This window comes from Crocodylus porosus, unplaced genomic scaffold, assembly GCF_001723895.1.
Source record: "Crocodylus porosus isolate Cpor-Errol unplaced genomic scaffold, CroPor_comp1, whole genome shotgun sequence".
NCBI classification, from domain to species: Eukaryota; Metazoa; Chordata; order Crocodylia; family Crocodylidae; genus Crocodylus; species Crocodylus porosus.
This window is the reverse complement of record NW_017728948.1, coordinates 2,142,621-2,160,282: the sequence shown is the minus strand read 5'-3', so window position 1 is coordinate 2,160,282 and position 17,662 is coordinate 2,142,621. Positions and strand designations below refer to the sequence as shown.

The 17,662-nt window shown below is 52.3% G+C and overlaps 1 protein-coding gene across 1 annotated transcript in view; it reads right to left on the bottom strand.

Moving 5' to 3' along the window:
* Window positions 1-14,564: 14,564 nt before the first annotated feature.
* The window catches only part of ADAM33 (ADAM metallopeptidase domain 33), a gene marked incomplete at its 5' end in the record, with an annotated part of 53,893 nt that continues 50,795 nt past the window's right edge, over window positions 14,565-17,662 (bottom strand). Inside the window, 4 exons of the mRNA XM_019552558.1 lie at window positions 14,565-15,640; window positions 16,377-16,394; window positions 16,594-16,751; window positions 16,900-17,145. Of these exons, the coding sequence (XP_019408103.1) occupies window positions 15,589-15,640; window positions 16,377-16,394; window positions 16,594-16,751; window positions 16,900-17,145 (474 nt within the window). The remainder of the gene's footprint in view (window positions 15,641-16,376; window positions 16,395-16,593; window positions 16,752-16,899; window positions 17,146-17,662) is intronic.

The window sequence follows — 17,662 nt, the reverse complement described above, 5'->3', positions numbered from 1 at the left end:
ACCCTCCTATCTAGGGAGTGATGAAAATATTTCTCAGGCATACACAACTTCTCTCCCCTCATATCTGCTTTTCTGAACTCTGGCCGAACCAGAGAGGTGTCATTTCGATTCTATTAAAACAAAGCCTTCCATTAAAGGCAAAAAAATGTGAAGCGTGGTGTCCTTGAGGTCATGCAATCTAGCCAATCGCAAAGAAGCCATTAACACCAGGGAATGACAGGAGAGAAATAAGACAGCATGTTAAGTGCCAAGTGATACCAAACCCATCAGCTGCCCCCCATTATTCTGATGTCATGTCGGCACAGCGTATAATCATCGAAACTGGTATTCTGCTGAAAATCGCGGCTCTCTTGTTTTTGCTCCTGACGGCGTTTTGCTGGACGTCAAGGAGAGAGGGTGGAATCAGCCAGGCATTGGCTTAGGAGCTTGTGCATGGGAGAGCTGGCCTCTGGGAGGGGATGTCCAGAGGAAGAACAAGCAAACGCGCTCTACTGTTGCTAGGAAATAATTCCTCCTGGCTAGCATCAGGCAGGTAATGGTCACCCCAGGAAGATGGTCAGGACTGGAATGAGTTGGAGCTAGACGTCAAGTCCATCGGGCTTTTGGAGCCTTGCAGGGAGATGATGATCTTGTGCTGGGACGGTGACAGATCTCGAAGCTAAGTGGCATCAGAGCAGGTGAGTGCTTGCTTGATGATGGCCCCAGGTGTGTTGGCTGCGAAGCTGATGCCTGGGGTCTGTGAGTCTAAAAGCACCAGCCACAAGATCAGTGGGATGTGGAACCGGTAGATGTTAGGAGATGTAATGCTTAGAAAGGGATTGTGAAAGATCTCCTGATGTCAGGACCGGTCACAGGAGCCCATCAAGGTTGATTGGCCACTACCCAGTGCTCACATGCCCGTGTCCCTCCTGTTTGGCTGGAAGGGGCAGCCAGGCCCCTCCCAAAACCTCCTTGGGACAATGCTGGGTAGCCTGTTCAGTAGACTTCCTGGCTCCCAGCTTCTCCTGTGACTATGTGCCTAGCTCCACACCTTGGCTCTTACCATTGGGTCTGACCACTCACATCCTGGTAGCACACTACCTCGGGAGTAGCACTTAGGCTCTGCCCTCTGAGTAAGTGTTAAACCAATGCCCCAGTCTTGACTGTGCATGGATAGGACCAGCCCAGCCAAACACCCATTGGTATCTCAGTCATCCGGGCATTAGATCCATTCACCATCGAGTGGAACAAAGAGAAGCTTTACTCAGCTGCATGCTACAGCTTTGCAAACTGAGGTGCTGACATCTTGGGGAATCCACTTTGGGAAGTAGCACTTTCCTTTTCCTCCATCCCCAGCAACCTGAGTGACCCACTGGGTGCATCTACACGTGCATTTAAGCACAATTAAGTTTGATGTGCAGTAAGCTAATGCGCATTAAGCTATTTTTGGCAGTGTCCACAGGTGCAGAGACTTGGCACTAAAGTTAGTGAACTTGGCATTTGGTTAGTGCACTTGGCTAGTGCACTAAAGTTAGTGCCCAGTCCCTGCAGTCCTGCCATGTGCCCCTAGTGGACGGGCAGACCTGGCACTAAAGTTAGTGCTGGGTCATGTTTACACGAGCATTAATATAATTTAATTAATTGCACCTAAATTTGAAACCTGCGTTTGCAGGTTTCAAATTTAGGCACAATTAACTAAATTTTGCAGTTTTAATGTGCATCAAGGGCATGCACATGTAGATGCGTGCCCATAATGTGCATTAAATTAGGGTAATGCACATTAACGCGTCCTGTGTAGATGTTCCCATTGGGTAGCTAGGGATGGAGCTCAGGGTGGGTCAGACGGACCTGTAGGCTCTACCCAGCTGGACCACAAGGAGCCCTGCCCTCTGCAGAGTCCAACCAGCTGCGATGCCGCGGAGACTTGGTCACTCAGACCCACACACCCTGAGCCTGAGCGGTCTCTGACCACAAGACTGTCACCTGCTTTGAGCTTCTTCGTGAGCACCCACCAGCATCTCAAACCCCTCACTCCACTGACTCTCCGCCCCTGTTTGCGTGCCTGCAGACCCGTCGGGTGCTAGGCACAGATTTGCACTTCAGGCCCTGGAGTGGTTCAGGGACCCCGATCCACCCCTGCTGGCCCTCAAATCAGAAGCCAACTCCAGAAAAGACCATGACTCCATTGTTGGTGGCACTCCGGGGACACTTCTCCAATAAAGAACAGACAAGCAAGCAAGAAGAGGTTGTAGAAGGATGTCGGCTAGAAAAGAAAGACCAAGGAAGCTGTAGGTTCAGGGCAAACTCTTAGCAGAAGATACAAAGAAAGAGGAGCTACTAAACACCTGCTTTGCCTCAGTCTTCCCCCCCAGATTAATCTGCGACCAGACACCTGATAAAGACTATTTGGGAAAGTAAAGGTCAGATGGTCAGGCTGGGATCACGGTGGCTTGTTCCTCTACGGTGGGCCTCTTCCTGGGATTTCTTCAGTGCATATTAACAAACTTTGCAGCAGCGGGATGTTGGCTGCTGTGGACTCCCTGCTTTACCTGTGGCAGATTTGTGTGTTGTCTTGTGTTGTGTCAGAGTCGACGGCGCAGTTTTGCTGAGCGGTTAGGCAATGGCTTTGTAGAGGATGGTTTGGATGGGGCTGGTCCTGCTTTAAGAGGGGTTTGGACTCGATGCGACCTCTGGAAGTCCCCTCCAGCCTGACTGCTCTGTGGTTCTTAGCAAGGGACAGAGCAGCCATTTCCAGCTGCGGAGAACACCACACCTGGAGACAAACTTCCCTGCCTGATTGTTCGGTGGGGCTTTTTTTTTAAGTGACCATGCTAGCTGCTCCATGCCAGGACCTGACTGAGCAGCTTTGCTCATTCTCTGTCATTACTGTCCAGAGCGGCATCAAATGAAGCACCCTGGCAAACCTCCATTGATTAAGATGTTGGTTTGAAACCTTTCTGTGTCTTGTTTCAGTCGATTTTCTTCTGCTTTGCTCTAAAAGCTGAGGACCCCCCCTCCCAAAGATCCCTACAAGTGAACAACACAGGGAATCGTGCTCCATGCTGAAAAACTAGGTGCAAACCAAATGAGAAGGCCAGCTCTAATCAATGTTTCAGGAGCTGGGGGACTTGACTGGTGAGGAGATGCTGGGGGAAATGGACTGACTGAGTCTGCAGAAGAGAAGACCGAGGGGGATTGAATAGCAGCCTTCATCTCCCTGCAGGGGGGCTGCAAAGAGGATGGGGCTGGACTGGTCTCAGTGGGGGCAGATGGCAGGACAAGGAGCAATGGGCTCATGCTGCAGCAAAGTAAGCTGAGGTTGGATATTAGGGAAAACATTTCCACTAGGAGGGTGGTGAAGCACTGGGACACATTACTTAGAGCAGTTGTGGACTCTCCCTCCTTGGAGCTGCTTAAGACCAAGCCTTGGCTGGGATGATGTAGCTGGGGCCGGTCCTGCTGTGAGCAGGGGGTTGGACTAGATGTGACCTCCTGAGGGCCCTTCCACCCTTGTTTTCTATGAGTCTACATGTCCAGCTCTGCGCCACCACAGAGAGAGGTAGACAAGCGTACCTGTAGGATGACAGTAGTTCATGCCAAGGATGGTGGAGATAGAAAGGCCAAATGCATGCAAGCTCTTGTGCACCTCAGCTCAGGGAACATAAGAGCCAGGATGCATGAAGCTCGCCTAGCGGCTGGGCTTTCATCTTGCAATGCCGGCTTGTTTCTGGGGTGAGGCCGGGGAGAAGAAAAAAAAAAAAAAGCAAGCTGTTTGTGCAACACTTGCAGCCAGCAGAAAGTTCATTTGCCCAAATTATAGCTCATTTTGTATCCATTAAGCAAAGCCAGGAGCAGAATGGCACCGCGGGTTGGGTTCTTATCCTGGAGAGATGCCTGCGCCTTGGAGATTAGCAAGACTTTGTCGGCTTTAAGCAGCGGCTGCTTATTGCAAAGGCGGGCGAGGTGCACGTTCGCTGCGTGGGCTGCAGAGCTGCTAGGGCTTAGCGTGGTGCAAGCTCGTTGCTTGGTCCTTCTTTACCGCCAACTTCTTCCGCTCCTCGTGGAAACAGGGCTTTCAATGCCTTAGTCTCTGGCTTGGGGCTCCACCCTGCTCCTCTGCTACCACCCAGCTGCTGACAGCGAGGCACGGACAGGCCGAGCCATCAGATGGTCAGATTGCTCGGACCCTTGCCTCCCCTCTGGCTTCATACACTGCCCAGATACGGACCCCAGGAGTGCAACCGGCTCCCCCACATAGACACCGAGGCCCCGGCTACACATTACAGACATCATGCAATTAACTGGTTTATCGTGCAATATATTTAGACCAGGTAATTATCACAAAATTAACTGGTGAGCCACACAAAGTAATTGTAAAGTGATAAAAATTATAAATTGATAAAAATGACTCTTCAGCTCTAAAATGGAGCCCGCTAGCTATCCAGTTAGTGCTTGAAAATGTGTAACAAGTCTAGAGTTGGTTTCTCTCCAGCTTTCATTTGAATGTGTCGCAGGGCCACCAGGCCTGTGGAGCACCCGTATTGGGGTGGTAGGCTATGAACTAGATCAAGGGTGCTCAACCACCAGGCCATGGCACCATGCCACCTGGCCTGCAGGGCTCCCCACAGGTCCGGAAATTTTGGTGGTGCAAGAGCAGTGCCACCACTCATCGACTGCCAGATCTCCAGACCCATAGGGAACTCCAGACCCTGCACGCTGGATCCAGCACCTGATCCCAGCACACAAGGCTGGGCAGAGCTGATGCTAGGTGCACAGGACCTACAAGGATGGGGTGGAGAGAAGGGTCCCCAAGCCCCGATCCAGGCTGGAGGGGCGGTGCTGGGCCCCAGAAACCCAATCCCAGTGCATGGGAGGCAGGCAGGGGCGATGTTGTGGACCTCAGCGCCCGATCCCAGTAAATGAAGGGTGGGAGAGGGTGGTACCAGGCCCAATCCAGCCTGCAGACTGGCCCTGCACCACTCGTCTGGCCTGCAGGGCCAAAAGGCTGAGCACCGCTGATCTAGATGACTTGGGATCTTGTGGCTCAGGAAACTGGCTCTCTGCTCATAAGGCGCTGCAGCGGTGATCCACAGAGGTGTTCAAGCTGGGTCCTGCTCGATTTCTAGAAACAGAGGAGGGGGCTGGCGGCGCGGCAGTCCCCACCCGGGATCGAGGTCTGAAATAGCTTTGCATCTCCTCTTCTCCAAAACCGCCCTCGCCCTGCAGACCTTGGCTTGCCGGAGCTATCGAGACAGGTGGCATTGGGAGAGACTTCTCCCCCCATCGCCATGCAAAGCCTTTTCAGGACTTTGGTTATTGGCTTGCGTCTTTCCAGAGCCTACGGGTGTTGAAGGGATAATGCTGCTGGTGAAGCCAAAGCATATCAGGATTTGACAGCTGCCAGGGACAGGCCAAGCCACACAAGTGACCGGGCACGGCTGTAGACAAGAAGGCCAGGATGGCACGGCTCAGCTCAACGAAGCCAAGGCAGTGCGCTCGGAGCCAACGTGCAGCACACCCCTGGAGAGCAAGAGAGTTGCATATACCGTGAACTTGTTGCAACACCATTGGCCACGTTTGTTCAATTCCCACTTTCCAAGTACTATTTCACTCCAAATAGACCTCCCAGGGACATGCTGAGACCCCGAGGATGGATAATCCTGCGCAGCCTCACAGCCAGAGTTTGGAGGGGGGAGCATCCAGAAAGCTTGCATCTTCAAACAGAGAAAGCGTGAGAGCAAAGGAGCTCCCTGAATAGAGAGCTGGCCTGGGACGGAGCCAGGACTGAGACTCAAGGGACCAGCAGCGAGATGTTGTCTTTTCTCTACCTGGTCAAAGAATAACTGAGCCCTATACTCTTCACTAACCCAGCTCCTTGTACCAGCAATGTTCACTGAATATACAGAGTAGCAAGGAGACCCAGCTCTTCATTTGGGAGGATGGAGAGGGACTTTTAATGGTGCTTGGGCCATGAGGGACCGCAAGACAATGATGTGTTTTTGCTTTTTATGCAACATGCAAGAGTACGAAGGAACCACGGGGTCACGGTGGGGCCCTGCCAGCCTTGCTTGCCTACTTGGACCTCATGCTGGGCACAAGGCCTGGCTACCCACACCCGCTGCGGCTTTGGTGGCTATTGAAGCATGCAAGGCAGCGAGCACCAGGAGCGGGTTCCCAAACTGTTTAAAAGCATACCACCCAATTCCTACGCACTAGGAGTTGACACCGTAGCGCGAGCTTTGAGGACTTTGCCTTCTGTTTTGTCCTGCCCACTGCTGAGCACATTTCCAGCTAGCAAATAAATGAACAGAATAGCCCCAGAAGAGCAAAGCTCTTACTGGAACCACGTGCTGCTCTGCACCATCTCCCCGGGTCTGTCTCACGGGGGACAATCCTGGGCCTGCCCTGCCCCTCCTGCGACTCCCGGATGCGGGGCGCGGACCCCACACGCAGCCCACCCTGCGAGCAGCCGCCTTCCCCGTCGAACCAGCAGCTTCCTGGACAGCGAGGTCCCCTTGGAACTGGACCCAGGGGCTCTCAAGGACTGCAAAAATAAATGCAATTTAGTGGCAGCAGACCTTTCTTTTTCCTTTTGCTGATGCGACTTGCCTTCCTTTCCAAGGCCGCTGTTCAGAGGCTTCTCACAGACATCGTGCATCTAGTCGGACGGCGGGCTGGAGACAGGATCGTGTCCGTGGACTTACCTCCCTAACTGGATCGTGGCTGTCAGTGCAGGGACTTTCACCCTTTCTGACCCTTCTCCTGTTGAATGGGTCTTCTCCAGCGACCTGGTTCTTCTGGTCCCTCTTTCTTTTTTGCTCCTTGTGTTTTGTCCGTGGACTTCACAGGATCAGAAATATGCATCTCTCTTTCAATCTCCCAGCAAGCCGCTTCTTTTCTTCTGCTAATTGCTTGTCTGCTACCCTTGGGAACTGCTTTCCCTTCTCCTCCAACTGGTTTTAAACTATCGCTGGGGTGGCTTGAGGAAGAAGCCCTTGCATTCAAAAGCCTGTCTGAACTGTCCCGATGATGTAGTTGTCTCCATAAGAGAGATCGCCCAAGGACATCCTTGCCTTTTGCATAGCTCCTCACACACACACACACACACACACACACACACACACACACTCCTTCATGTGCACGTACCAACACCCACTGATGAAATCCAGGCGCCTGGGCTGCAGGACATAGCTGCCACTTAAGAAGCATATTGCAATATCGTACAATATTATAGATAGGAAATGAGCGCCCACCTGCAAGAAATCACGAGTGGGAATTTAGGAGGGAAGAATATGATGGCTCGGATGCCGAGGGACCTGTTAACTACCACATTTACCATTTGCAAAATGTGCCCGGGATCTATAAGGAGCTAAAATGGAACATCTCACTGTGGCTTTTACAACTGAAGCAGCAAAAATCATCACCACCTTTGCGGCACTTTGATTTTGCTGCTTCTCAAGGTCACTAATACTTCACCATTTACCTTCAGCCAGTTTGACGCGACTGTTCCCACCTTCGCCCAGATGTAGGCCCGTCCCGTAATTGAGTTGTGGCCGCGGCAATGCGGCTCTCGTTGACACACCACTGTCACGTTGGAGGATCCCTATGAACTCCGTGCTCCTTGTGAAGTCAAGGTTGTCTTTAGGAAGCATTGACCCACCCATTCCCATACAGCCATATGCTGGCGGCGGGGGCTCGTTGCATCTCGTTCTCATGCAGTCATGATATTGGGGCCAAGCCTATGGGCATTATTGCTATGGAAAGAGGGGAGAGTGAGACTCACCCACACTTTGCCCTGCAGTAATAGCGCCCATTAGCCAGCCCTTTAATACACGGTATTAACCCAGAAGAGAGAGAAGCGTCTACCGTCTCACCTGCCCTGCCCTATTCACTGCTACGACCTTGGACTGGTTACTGAAATCAGCACTGACAGCACGTGAGACCAAGCTGCCCACCCTGTCCACTCTTCATCTGTGTCACCCTGGGGAGCAATCAGATCAGATGCAAAGGGGACCAATGCCACCCTCAGCGCCTCCTCTCCGCCTATGGACCTGACTCCGCATTGCTCAGTTGGGTGAGATAGCCTGAAACATGAGCCTGCCATATTGCATCAGGTAGCCAAGGGCATCAATGCCAAGTATTGGGGGCCCTTCAAGATATTGTCTGTGATACATTTAAGGTGCTCCCCTGCCTCTGCCTTCGACACCAATAGCACCACGCTCTCCACTCCCGGGCTCACTTTGTATTTCCTAGCACCGGGACTTGAAAGACACTTCTTGCCGCTGAAAGATTTTGGAAATTAGCAAGATAAAGAGTCGAGCTCGAGGCGACACGCCAGCAACAGCACTCGTCAGGGTTCCCCACGCTGCATTCGTGAAGGGCCGGCGCCCTGCATAGCGCATTATAAATGGAGAGAGGTGTCAAAACGCCTATGGAGTGAATTAAAATCAAGCTGTGCTCTAGACTTTCATTTATGCTGGGACCACCGTTGGCACGTCGCTGGGAGCAATCAAGCCCTGCAACGTTTGAGAATAGGCGGAAGACAAAGACAAAAGGGAAGAAAAGAAGCAAAGAGAGGATGCATGTGCCGATGGGCCTAAAGGCAGAGTCCTGGCTGTTAACTACTTCACTGCAGCTTGGCTCGGCGTGGTGCGCCGGCTCTGGTTTCCTTCCAGGCCTGGAGCACCGGGTGGGTATGTGCATGGAGGGTACGAAGGGGAACGGTACGTGATTTTAAGAGATCTGCCTATGGTTGCTCCCCATACACCATGCAAGGTTTGTCCAGGACTGCTGGACATTTGGGTGCCATTTTTTCCACCTCCCCTTCCATTTCCAGGGCTTGGTATTATACAGACTCAGGGTGGGCACATCTACACATGCACTTTAATGCGCATTAGCCTACTTTAATGTGCATTAAAGCATCACTAAAAAAAAGTACTGTTTGGTTAAAGCCCATTCAGTCAAGCTAGTGTGCATTTTCTCAGTACCTCACAACTGAGGTACTAGCTTTAATGCGCATCAACTACAGCACGTTCATGCACATGTAGATGCACCCAGTGAGTGGCCCAGATCTAGAAAGTAGCTTGTGCCACTGTTTCTGAGAGGGCTAGGAGCTCACATCCCTCACACTCTCAATAGACAAGACGGGCCAAGCGTGGAGGCACCAACCCCTCGCCATCACTGGCAGGGGACGGAGTCACGGGGAGTTGAAGGGACTTCTCCCAGGTCCCGTGGGGAGCTGGTGGTCGAATCCAGATCTCCGGAGTCTCAGGCTAGTGCAAGGAGCAATGGTCTCATGTTGCGGCAAGGGACGTGTAGGTTAGATACGAGGAAAATGTTTCTCAAGAGGAGAACAGTAAAACACTGGAACAGGTTACCCAGGGTGGTTGTGCAGTCTCCAAACTTGGAGGTTTTGAAGACCCGGGTAGACAAAGCCTTGGCTGGGATGATGTAGTTGGGGCTGGTCCTGCTCGGAACAGGGGGGTGGACTAGATGTGACCTCCTGAGGTCCCTGCCAACCCTCATTTGCTATGATTCCTCCCCAAAATGCAACCAGCTCCTTCTACCTCCCCCTTCCTCCCTGTCTGACTGCACACACACCTCCTGAGCCGTCCTGCTGAGCACAACCAATATCGCTCTCAGCCCAGAAGGGCCTCAGTCCTCACACCCTGGTTTCCGTATGTCAGTGCTAGGGCACTCCGCTGGTCGGCGTACCGCAGCCTTCACACTGGGCCCTGCTGTTCAGCTGAGAGTGAAGGGAATCTTGTTTCTGGCTTGGGGGCTCCCGCAGCTGATGGCTAAGATAGCTGCCATCACATCAACTGAGGCACGTAGACGATTCAAACTCCTGCAGGTCCAGGATGTCCGGAGGAAGGCTGAGATGCCCTGGGAAGCACATAGCATGGCCTTGTCTATAGTTCACACCCACGTGCACACACAAAGGCCCTCTGAAGTAACAAAGCTCTCCTTGCACACCTCTTCTGCGTGGTCAAGCATCTACTATTAGGTAGGAGCTGATGTGTGTACACAGCCCTACAGCTTCCCTGGCTGCTGAGGTCCAGTTGGACTTCATTTCCTGGAGTGGAAAGCTTGCAATTACAGATTTTTTTTCCAGAAATCTTGGCGGTCTAATAAAAGCTATCATCTCTACTACGAGTCCTGATTGCCTTTTCCCCTAAACCAATACAGCTACAACCTGGATACCTGACACATGGAAGATATCGAATTTTAGGCATTTTTAAAAAAAATGAAATCTTCATATTTTCCCCAGCAGAAAGCAACTGTCACCACCCGAAACCTGAGATCCTGCCCCTGCCTTTGTTTCAAGGTAATTAGCGGCATCACAGATCCTCACTGAAGGTGAGAGGCTTCATAAACTGCCTGCCCAGAGGAGTTTTCCATCTATTGACTCCTCTGTGAAACCTTATGAAATATGACCTTTCATTTCTATCCAGGAGAACTTCTAAAATCCTTTCTCCAATGCCTGATGAAGGGTGTTTGTGCCCAAAAGCTGGCAATTACAAGATTATTTTTTTTTGCAAAAATCTTGGTCTAATGAAAGATATCATCTCTACTACGAGTCCTGATTGCCTTCATTCCCTGGGGCACCAGGCATGCTTTTGATGGTGGACAGGTCTGAATGTCTGCCGGGATCGGACATTGGTGTAGTCAAGGCCTGTGTGTTGCATCGTTTATCTGGGTTTGGCCCAGGGAGGTTCGTGGGCTCTCACCTAGAGATTCAGTGGAGCCCACAGGCTTTAAGATGCACCATGTGTGTTGGAAACATGCACATCCACACGCTCCAGTCCCTGCAAGAGCTGAGATTATTCTGAGTGACACAGCCCAGAAACCCAGCAGGACCTGAGCTGATGACATGGTAGGCCGGACTGGGAGCTCTCCGGAGCGCGTGCTATCTGTCGTGTTGTTTGTAAAGTACACGATGCAACGGGACCTGCGCAAAGTCCCAGGAAAAGATCATCAGGAAGATAAGGTACAAGAGACAGACTGGAGGAAGGAGCAGAAGTACATCCCCGGGCACAACCACCGCTGCGTATCACACCTCCTCTTCCTGCGTGGTCAGCCTACAACCTTGACCCCAGCTCGAGCTTCACGGCACAGGGCAAGAGAGCAGCTTAATTTGTAGCTAAGATGATTCAGGTTGGAAATCCAGGAAATGTTTTAGTTGCTGGGACAGACTCCATATGGGGACTCTGACTTCTCCGTCGTCGGAGGGTTTGGAGACCAGGTTAGAGAAATGCCTGGCGGGAAGGACTTGGAGACTTTGTCCTGCTTTGGTGCAAGGGAACATCTCTTCTGTAACTCTACGAGTCTCCAGTACAGGCCATTATACATTTGGAAGGCTGCTTGCACCCCGCACGCGGCAGTAGTGACCAGTGTCCTGGTTTGCTTTTGCAAGGAGGCAAACATCTCCATCGCCGCTCTCGGGAAGTTTGGATCACAGCACATGCTAATTATATCAGCACCAATTTCCACTCCAAATTCACATCCCCAGCAATGTAATGAATTGGCTCTTAATGATAATACCAAGGCAGCTCGGCTAAACCTGCCCTTTTTTAAAAAAGCACCCTTTTTACACGCATCCCAAACCAAGGCAGGTCTCTGCAAGGAGGAAAGGAGATAGGAAGAAAGCATGGAAAGCAGATCCCTTTCCCTATGGGTGGAGATGGGCATCCTTTTTGCCACCATAAAAATGCTTAAGGAGGCACAAAAGCCAAGCCAATAGATGCCCGTACCCCTTGCTGAATTTGAACACAGCATTGCAAAAAAAAAAAAAAAAAAGGAAAAAAAAGTCATTTTTCCCCATTTCACTCATATTGTGGCCTTTTGTTTCCTAACATCTCCAACCGTTAAAAAAAAAGCTTTTATTGTCCTGTTTTTATTTTATCTTTCTGCAAGCATAATTTCCAGCTCCTTTTCCTCAGCATAACCCCATTTAAAAATTGGAAAAAATTTTGCAACCCCAAAATGAAGCATACAAGACCAACTCTCTTTCCCCCCACCCAACGGGTGACACAGCTGGAGTGGAGCCCATGGTGGGGAGGATGTGGGCTCAGGGCTCCACAGCCCAGCAAGCAGGAGGGCAGCAGGGCAGGAAACCCTGAGCCTGCGGTGGGCAGCCCGCACCTGCCCCCACCCTGTGCACAAATATGGGGGGCACATGCCCCCCCATACCTCCCTCTCCAGGAGTGCGCACAGGGCCAGGGGGTTGTTCCCTTCACTGCCCCCAGGTGAGCCACCCATGGCTCCATCCTGCTTCCCCACCCAGGCCCCATATTCCCACCCCAGCCCCGGACCCCATGCACTGGCCCAGCTGGGCAGCATCCCAGCCCTGCCCCACTCCCTCCCTCACCATGGGGGCCTCAATTTGCTCTCCCCCCATAGACTTACCTGGAGGGATCTGCGAGAGCTGCTTTCCACGCTACCTGGCTGTCACATGCATGTGTGCACACACAGCTGTCTGCTTGATCGCACTCCCCCCAGCCCCAAGCAGCCCCTCGCAGGCTGGAGCTCTGCCAGTCTGCAAGGGGAACCCGCCATTTCCTGTTTTTTTCCGGATTTTCATCATAATTGGTCGACACTGTCTTCGTGACCCCATTTTTTAATCATGTTTTCCAAAAGAAAACAAGGACACCGGCCACTCCTGCTGTGTGCTGGGTGCAAACAGCCTTCCGGATGTATAATGGTCACTTGGGGTTGCAATCCCAAGGCTGAGAATCGCTGGTCTAGGAACAGGAAAGCCAAGCCAGCAAAGGGTCAGGGGACCTCAAATATGTTTGTTTTTTTGTTAAACCCCAAACTGACAATTCCAGCCCAAACTGACCTTTTCCCATGAAAATTGTAATGTTACAGCCCCACTGCAGATTTGTGGCTGGCTCCATGCTCTAAATCTGCTCAGCCCTACGTGGCTATCTCCGAACCAGCCCGTTCTTGGCATCTGTTATCTTCACCACCTCAGTCCTCCTAGGCCTCTTGCATCTTTTGCCCAGGGTCCCTAGCCATCCTCCTATATTCCCAATTGGCTCCAATGCCTCAGTGGCTACTTTATTTGCATGTCCTATCCGTCAACAGGCAACACAACACAGCAAGACAAAGCAGATGCAAGCTGGAGATAAAAAATCCTTGGTTAAGGGGAGACAGCTCTGGAGCAGCATCACAAGGACATGGCACGAATCCAGAGCCTGGCCATCTTCAGCGCACACGTAGTACCAGACTAGGTTGGACCAGTGGTCCACCCAGCCCTGTATCTTGTTTCCATCATCAGCATCAAAACTAAGTGATGGGGTGGGGAACCAGATGACCCTTTGGAGCACTGCTGGCTCATTGGGGAAGGGAGACAGGTTATGTGGGTGGCTCGGGGTTGCATCAGTGAGTTAGGAGCAGAGCTGGAAGAGACCCCAACACCCCTGGGAAACTGGAGCGGGTTCAGATGGTGAGAATTGATGTCGACCTCTATCCAGAGGTCAAACCTCAAGTCCTTTGGGTAATTCAGAAAGGCTGGCGGTGCAGAACCGATCGCGTTGCACAGTCCAGGGCAAGTCTGTGGATGCTCAGTGACTACACCTTGCATGTCAGCATGGGACCTTCCCTCCAGCCCATAGCTCCTTCAGCCTCGCAACCTCGTCACAGATGATCTGAGGGCTTCATGCCCAGCTAACACGTATGGTGGCATTAGAGATGAGAGCAGGGGAAGCTGCACGCAGGCCCGTGGTCTCTGCAGAAATTCGGGAAACCCGCTGCAACCCACGCATGGGCTTTCACAGTCACCTGCTGCCACCTCGTGGCTTGCATTAAATAAAGCATTTCAGTGACTGGGATTGTAAACATGTGTGTAAGTAGTGTCCAGCACACGTGTAAGTACTGGCCTGCACGCTGGTTTTAGGGCACTTCTATCCCCGAGATGCTCCACTGCAGACGCATCTGAAGTTCCTCTGCCCCATCTGTATGGCATAAAGTGGCTTCCCCATTGAGTTACACCCACACGATGGAAAAGAGAGGTCCAGCATCAGCAAGAAAAGCAGAGCTCACCCAGGCGCGCCACCCATCAGCTGAGGAAGAGGCTTTTTGAGTGTTTTAGGGGGTGCTAATAATAACACTGCGTTATTAGGCCACTGCACAGTTAGTGTCTCATGTAGATGTGCCTAGGTCGTCCCTAAGGCACCATCCTTTTATGTGAGGGACAGAAATCTCACAGTGGAGGGCTCCTGAATTAGGCAGGCACACCTACAGCGAGGTCCACAGGTTGGAAGATGAAGCAAAACAAATTCAGCCTTACCAATACCAAGCAGGGGTTGTTTTAGCAGCTAGCGGCATTAACCACTGAAACAACCGACCGAGGTCTGGAGCAGGTTCTCTATCGTGCCCTACGTTTGAAGCCAAACCGGACATCTTTGTAGAGGGCCTGCACTACTGCAAGCAGGACTTCCCACCAGGGCAGCCTCCAGGCTCAGGATGAGCTGGGAGGTCAGACAAGAGAAGCTCAATCTGTATAAGTAGTCTGAAAGCCAAGAGCCGTGACACCTGCTCCTTGCGACCCCCCCATTGAAGCCACAGCAACCAGCAGACAGTAAAAAGCCTTTGTTTTCATTTGAGACACTGACCGTGTCGCGTGTCGTGTCGTAGCAAAGTGACTCGAACGTTACAGATGCTCCGGCACGTCACAGGTCAGCAGCACCTTCCATATGGAGATCTCACAAGCCCTTTAGAGACGCCAGGTTGTCGAACCTCACAACACCCCTGTGAGGTAGGTATTATTACCCCCATTTTACAGATGAGGAAACTGAGGCACAGAGAGGGGTACAGTAACTTGGCCAAGGCCATGCAACAAGCCAGTGGCAGAGCCAGAAAATGGTCTCCTCTCTGCTCTTACCACTGGGCTTCTGCCCCAGTACAATAACAGGATTAGCAGCAGACAGACACCCCCATGGCTCACATCACGTGACAGGCGTGAGCCAGAACGTGGAATTGCCCCAAATGCCCCGTCGCCGCCAGCGCCACACGAATGAAATGCCAATCTGGTGCCAATTATTCTGCCAGGACCCGTGCCCAGGAGGATCTGAGCTGCCCAAGCGGGGGGCGTGCGATCAGGGATTTTCCGGGGATATCCTGCTGCTAGATGGCACAGCTTGGCCTGGAAATCGCTCTGTCCGCACGACGCGCTAGCACCGATTGCAACACCCAGCATCGAGCTCTCCTGGCACTGGAGGCACATCTGGATGGGGTCGTGGAGGAGGAGGTAGCTACCGCTGCAGCCAGCACTGACGCTGCCTCTTGGTGCTGGAGGCTTGCGAGACCCAAACGCTGCCCCATCCCAGCTTGGGTGCTGAGACAGAAAGACGCCGAGTCTAGACGATCTCACCGGCAGGGAGCCGATTCCAGAAGAGGGAGGCAACCCACCAGCTTCCCACCCCACCACCCTTATGAAACCCAGTACCAAAAATCCCCCTCCCCGTTGTGCAGAAAGCCCTTCCTGTATTATAAAAATAGTCCTCTAGCATCCCAAGGACGCAGGCTGCCGGCAGTAGTGCAAATCAGGAGAACCAGTCCGAGGGTGAGTGCACTGGGATTTCTTTCTTCCCCCGCACATCTGCATCATTTCTTAAAGGGGAAAGCAGTGGTTCGGACTCTGCACCCCAGGACTGGTCTAAGGGAGGAGGAAAACACGGGATTAGAGAGAGCAGAAACCCACCAGCCGCTCTAGGTCTCTGTGTGTTAAGGTGTTTTGCAAACATGCTGCTCAAGATCCCCATTGAAATAGTCTGGCCTGAAGCTATTAAGCTCTTCCTAAAACCTGATGGCTAGGCTTTTCCGTCTGGGGTAATGTAGGACTAGGATTACTATGCGTCGTATCTTCTTGCATGCCACGCACCCCCAAATAAGACACACACATTGTTCTGTGGAAGGCAGAACGATAAAACAAACAAAAAAAGAGATGTTTTCCAGAGTTACGGACTCATAGAAAATCAGGGCTGGAAGGGAGCTCAGGAGGTCACATCTAGTCCAACCCCTGCTCCAAGCAGGACCAGCCACAGCTCCATCACCCCAGCCAAGGCTTGGTCTAGCTGGGTCTTCAACACCTCCGAGGATGGAGAGTCCACCATCTCTCTAGGTGCTTTACTACCCTCCATATGAGAGTTTTTCCTAATATCCAACCTCAACTTCCCTTGCTGCAACGTGAGCCCATTGCTCCTTGTCCTGCCATCTGCCCCCACTGAGAAGGGCCCAGCTCCACCCTCACCCTGCAACCCTGTCCCGTCCCAGTGTTTACGACCATCGTTCCTAGAAGCATGCACTTCCCTACTGGGATGAAACATCAACAGGCTGGTGTGGGACAGGAGGGGGGGTTTCCTTCTGAGAGGTGGGCAAAAGCCTGGACTTACCTTTGAGGAGGCACCGACCTGTAGGAGGAAAAGACAAGACAGATCAGTCGCCTGCGGCAGCCCAGACTCCCCCCAGAATAAAACGGTGAGAGTTTGCCAGCCCAAGACATGTTGCCCTCTGCCACTAGATGAAGCTGGGGACCTCTGGTCCAAGCTTTAGTGCCCCCAGCATCCTGGGTGGGAGCTGGCCATGCAATCGGTGTCTCTCATGACTTACCTGAGTGGTTTCGTGACACGGCTCGTGCCACTGGTGCCTGTCGCCTTGAAGTTGGTTGGAGGGACCATGACCAGCAAGGTCTGTGAGGAGGGAGGCTCTTTGGCCTGAAGTGGGCTCCCGGGCAGGGGTCGGCGTGGGGGCTGGTTCTTTGGGACGACCTAGATGAGGACACAGTACAAGGAGGTGTCAATTGTGGCTGGGTCTTGGGTACATGCCTGAGGGTATAAATCTAGGCAGTGCCTGTGCCCTTCGAGCTCAGCGGATCAAAAGGATGGAGCCCAGACCCAGAGAGCCAGGAGGACTCACCACGGGGGTCTTCACGGGGCTGCTGGGAAGAGGCTTCTTTGGAGGCAGCAGCTTGGGCTGGGTGCTGGCAGCTTTGGCAGGAACGAGGGGGGATTTGCTGATGGGTAGCGGTGGCCGGGAAGGCTTGAGGTCTTTGCGGGGCTGCGTGAGCGGGCTGGGAGCCGGGCGAAGGGGGCGGACGACGTTGACAGGCTGGGAGCCATTCTGCAGAGCGCTGGTTTTCTGGGGGAAGGCGACTCGGGATGTCTGCAAGGAAGGCAGAACAAGCACAGGCAGTAAAATACTAGGCACGGCTCTAAGGCCTGTGGTAGTAATATAGGAACAGCACCGCAGCCCCTGCATACCAGTCTAAGTCCCCGGAAATGGAGTGCCATAATCCTCCTACATCCCCTAAACTAAGGCTGAATATGATTTTGTGAGCAAACATCACAGAACATAAGGCCCAGGAGATATTGCAAATGGGGTAACGTAGGACTGTGATTGCATCTGAGATACGGCATCTGGGTTAACGTAGGACTATGACTGCATTTGAAATATTGCATCTGGGGTAACGTAGAACTATGACTGCATTTGAGATATTGCATCTGGGGTAACATAGGAGTATGACTGCATCTGGGAGACTGCATCTGGGGTAATCTACATTACCCCAGATTTAATCTATGATTGCATCTGGGGTAACGTAAGGGTAAGATTGTATCTGGAAGATTGCATCTGGGGTAACGTAGGAGTATGACTGCATCTGGGAGATTGCATCTGGGGTAAC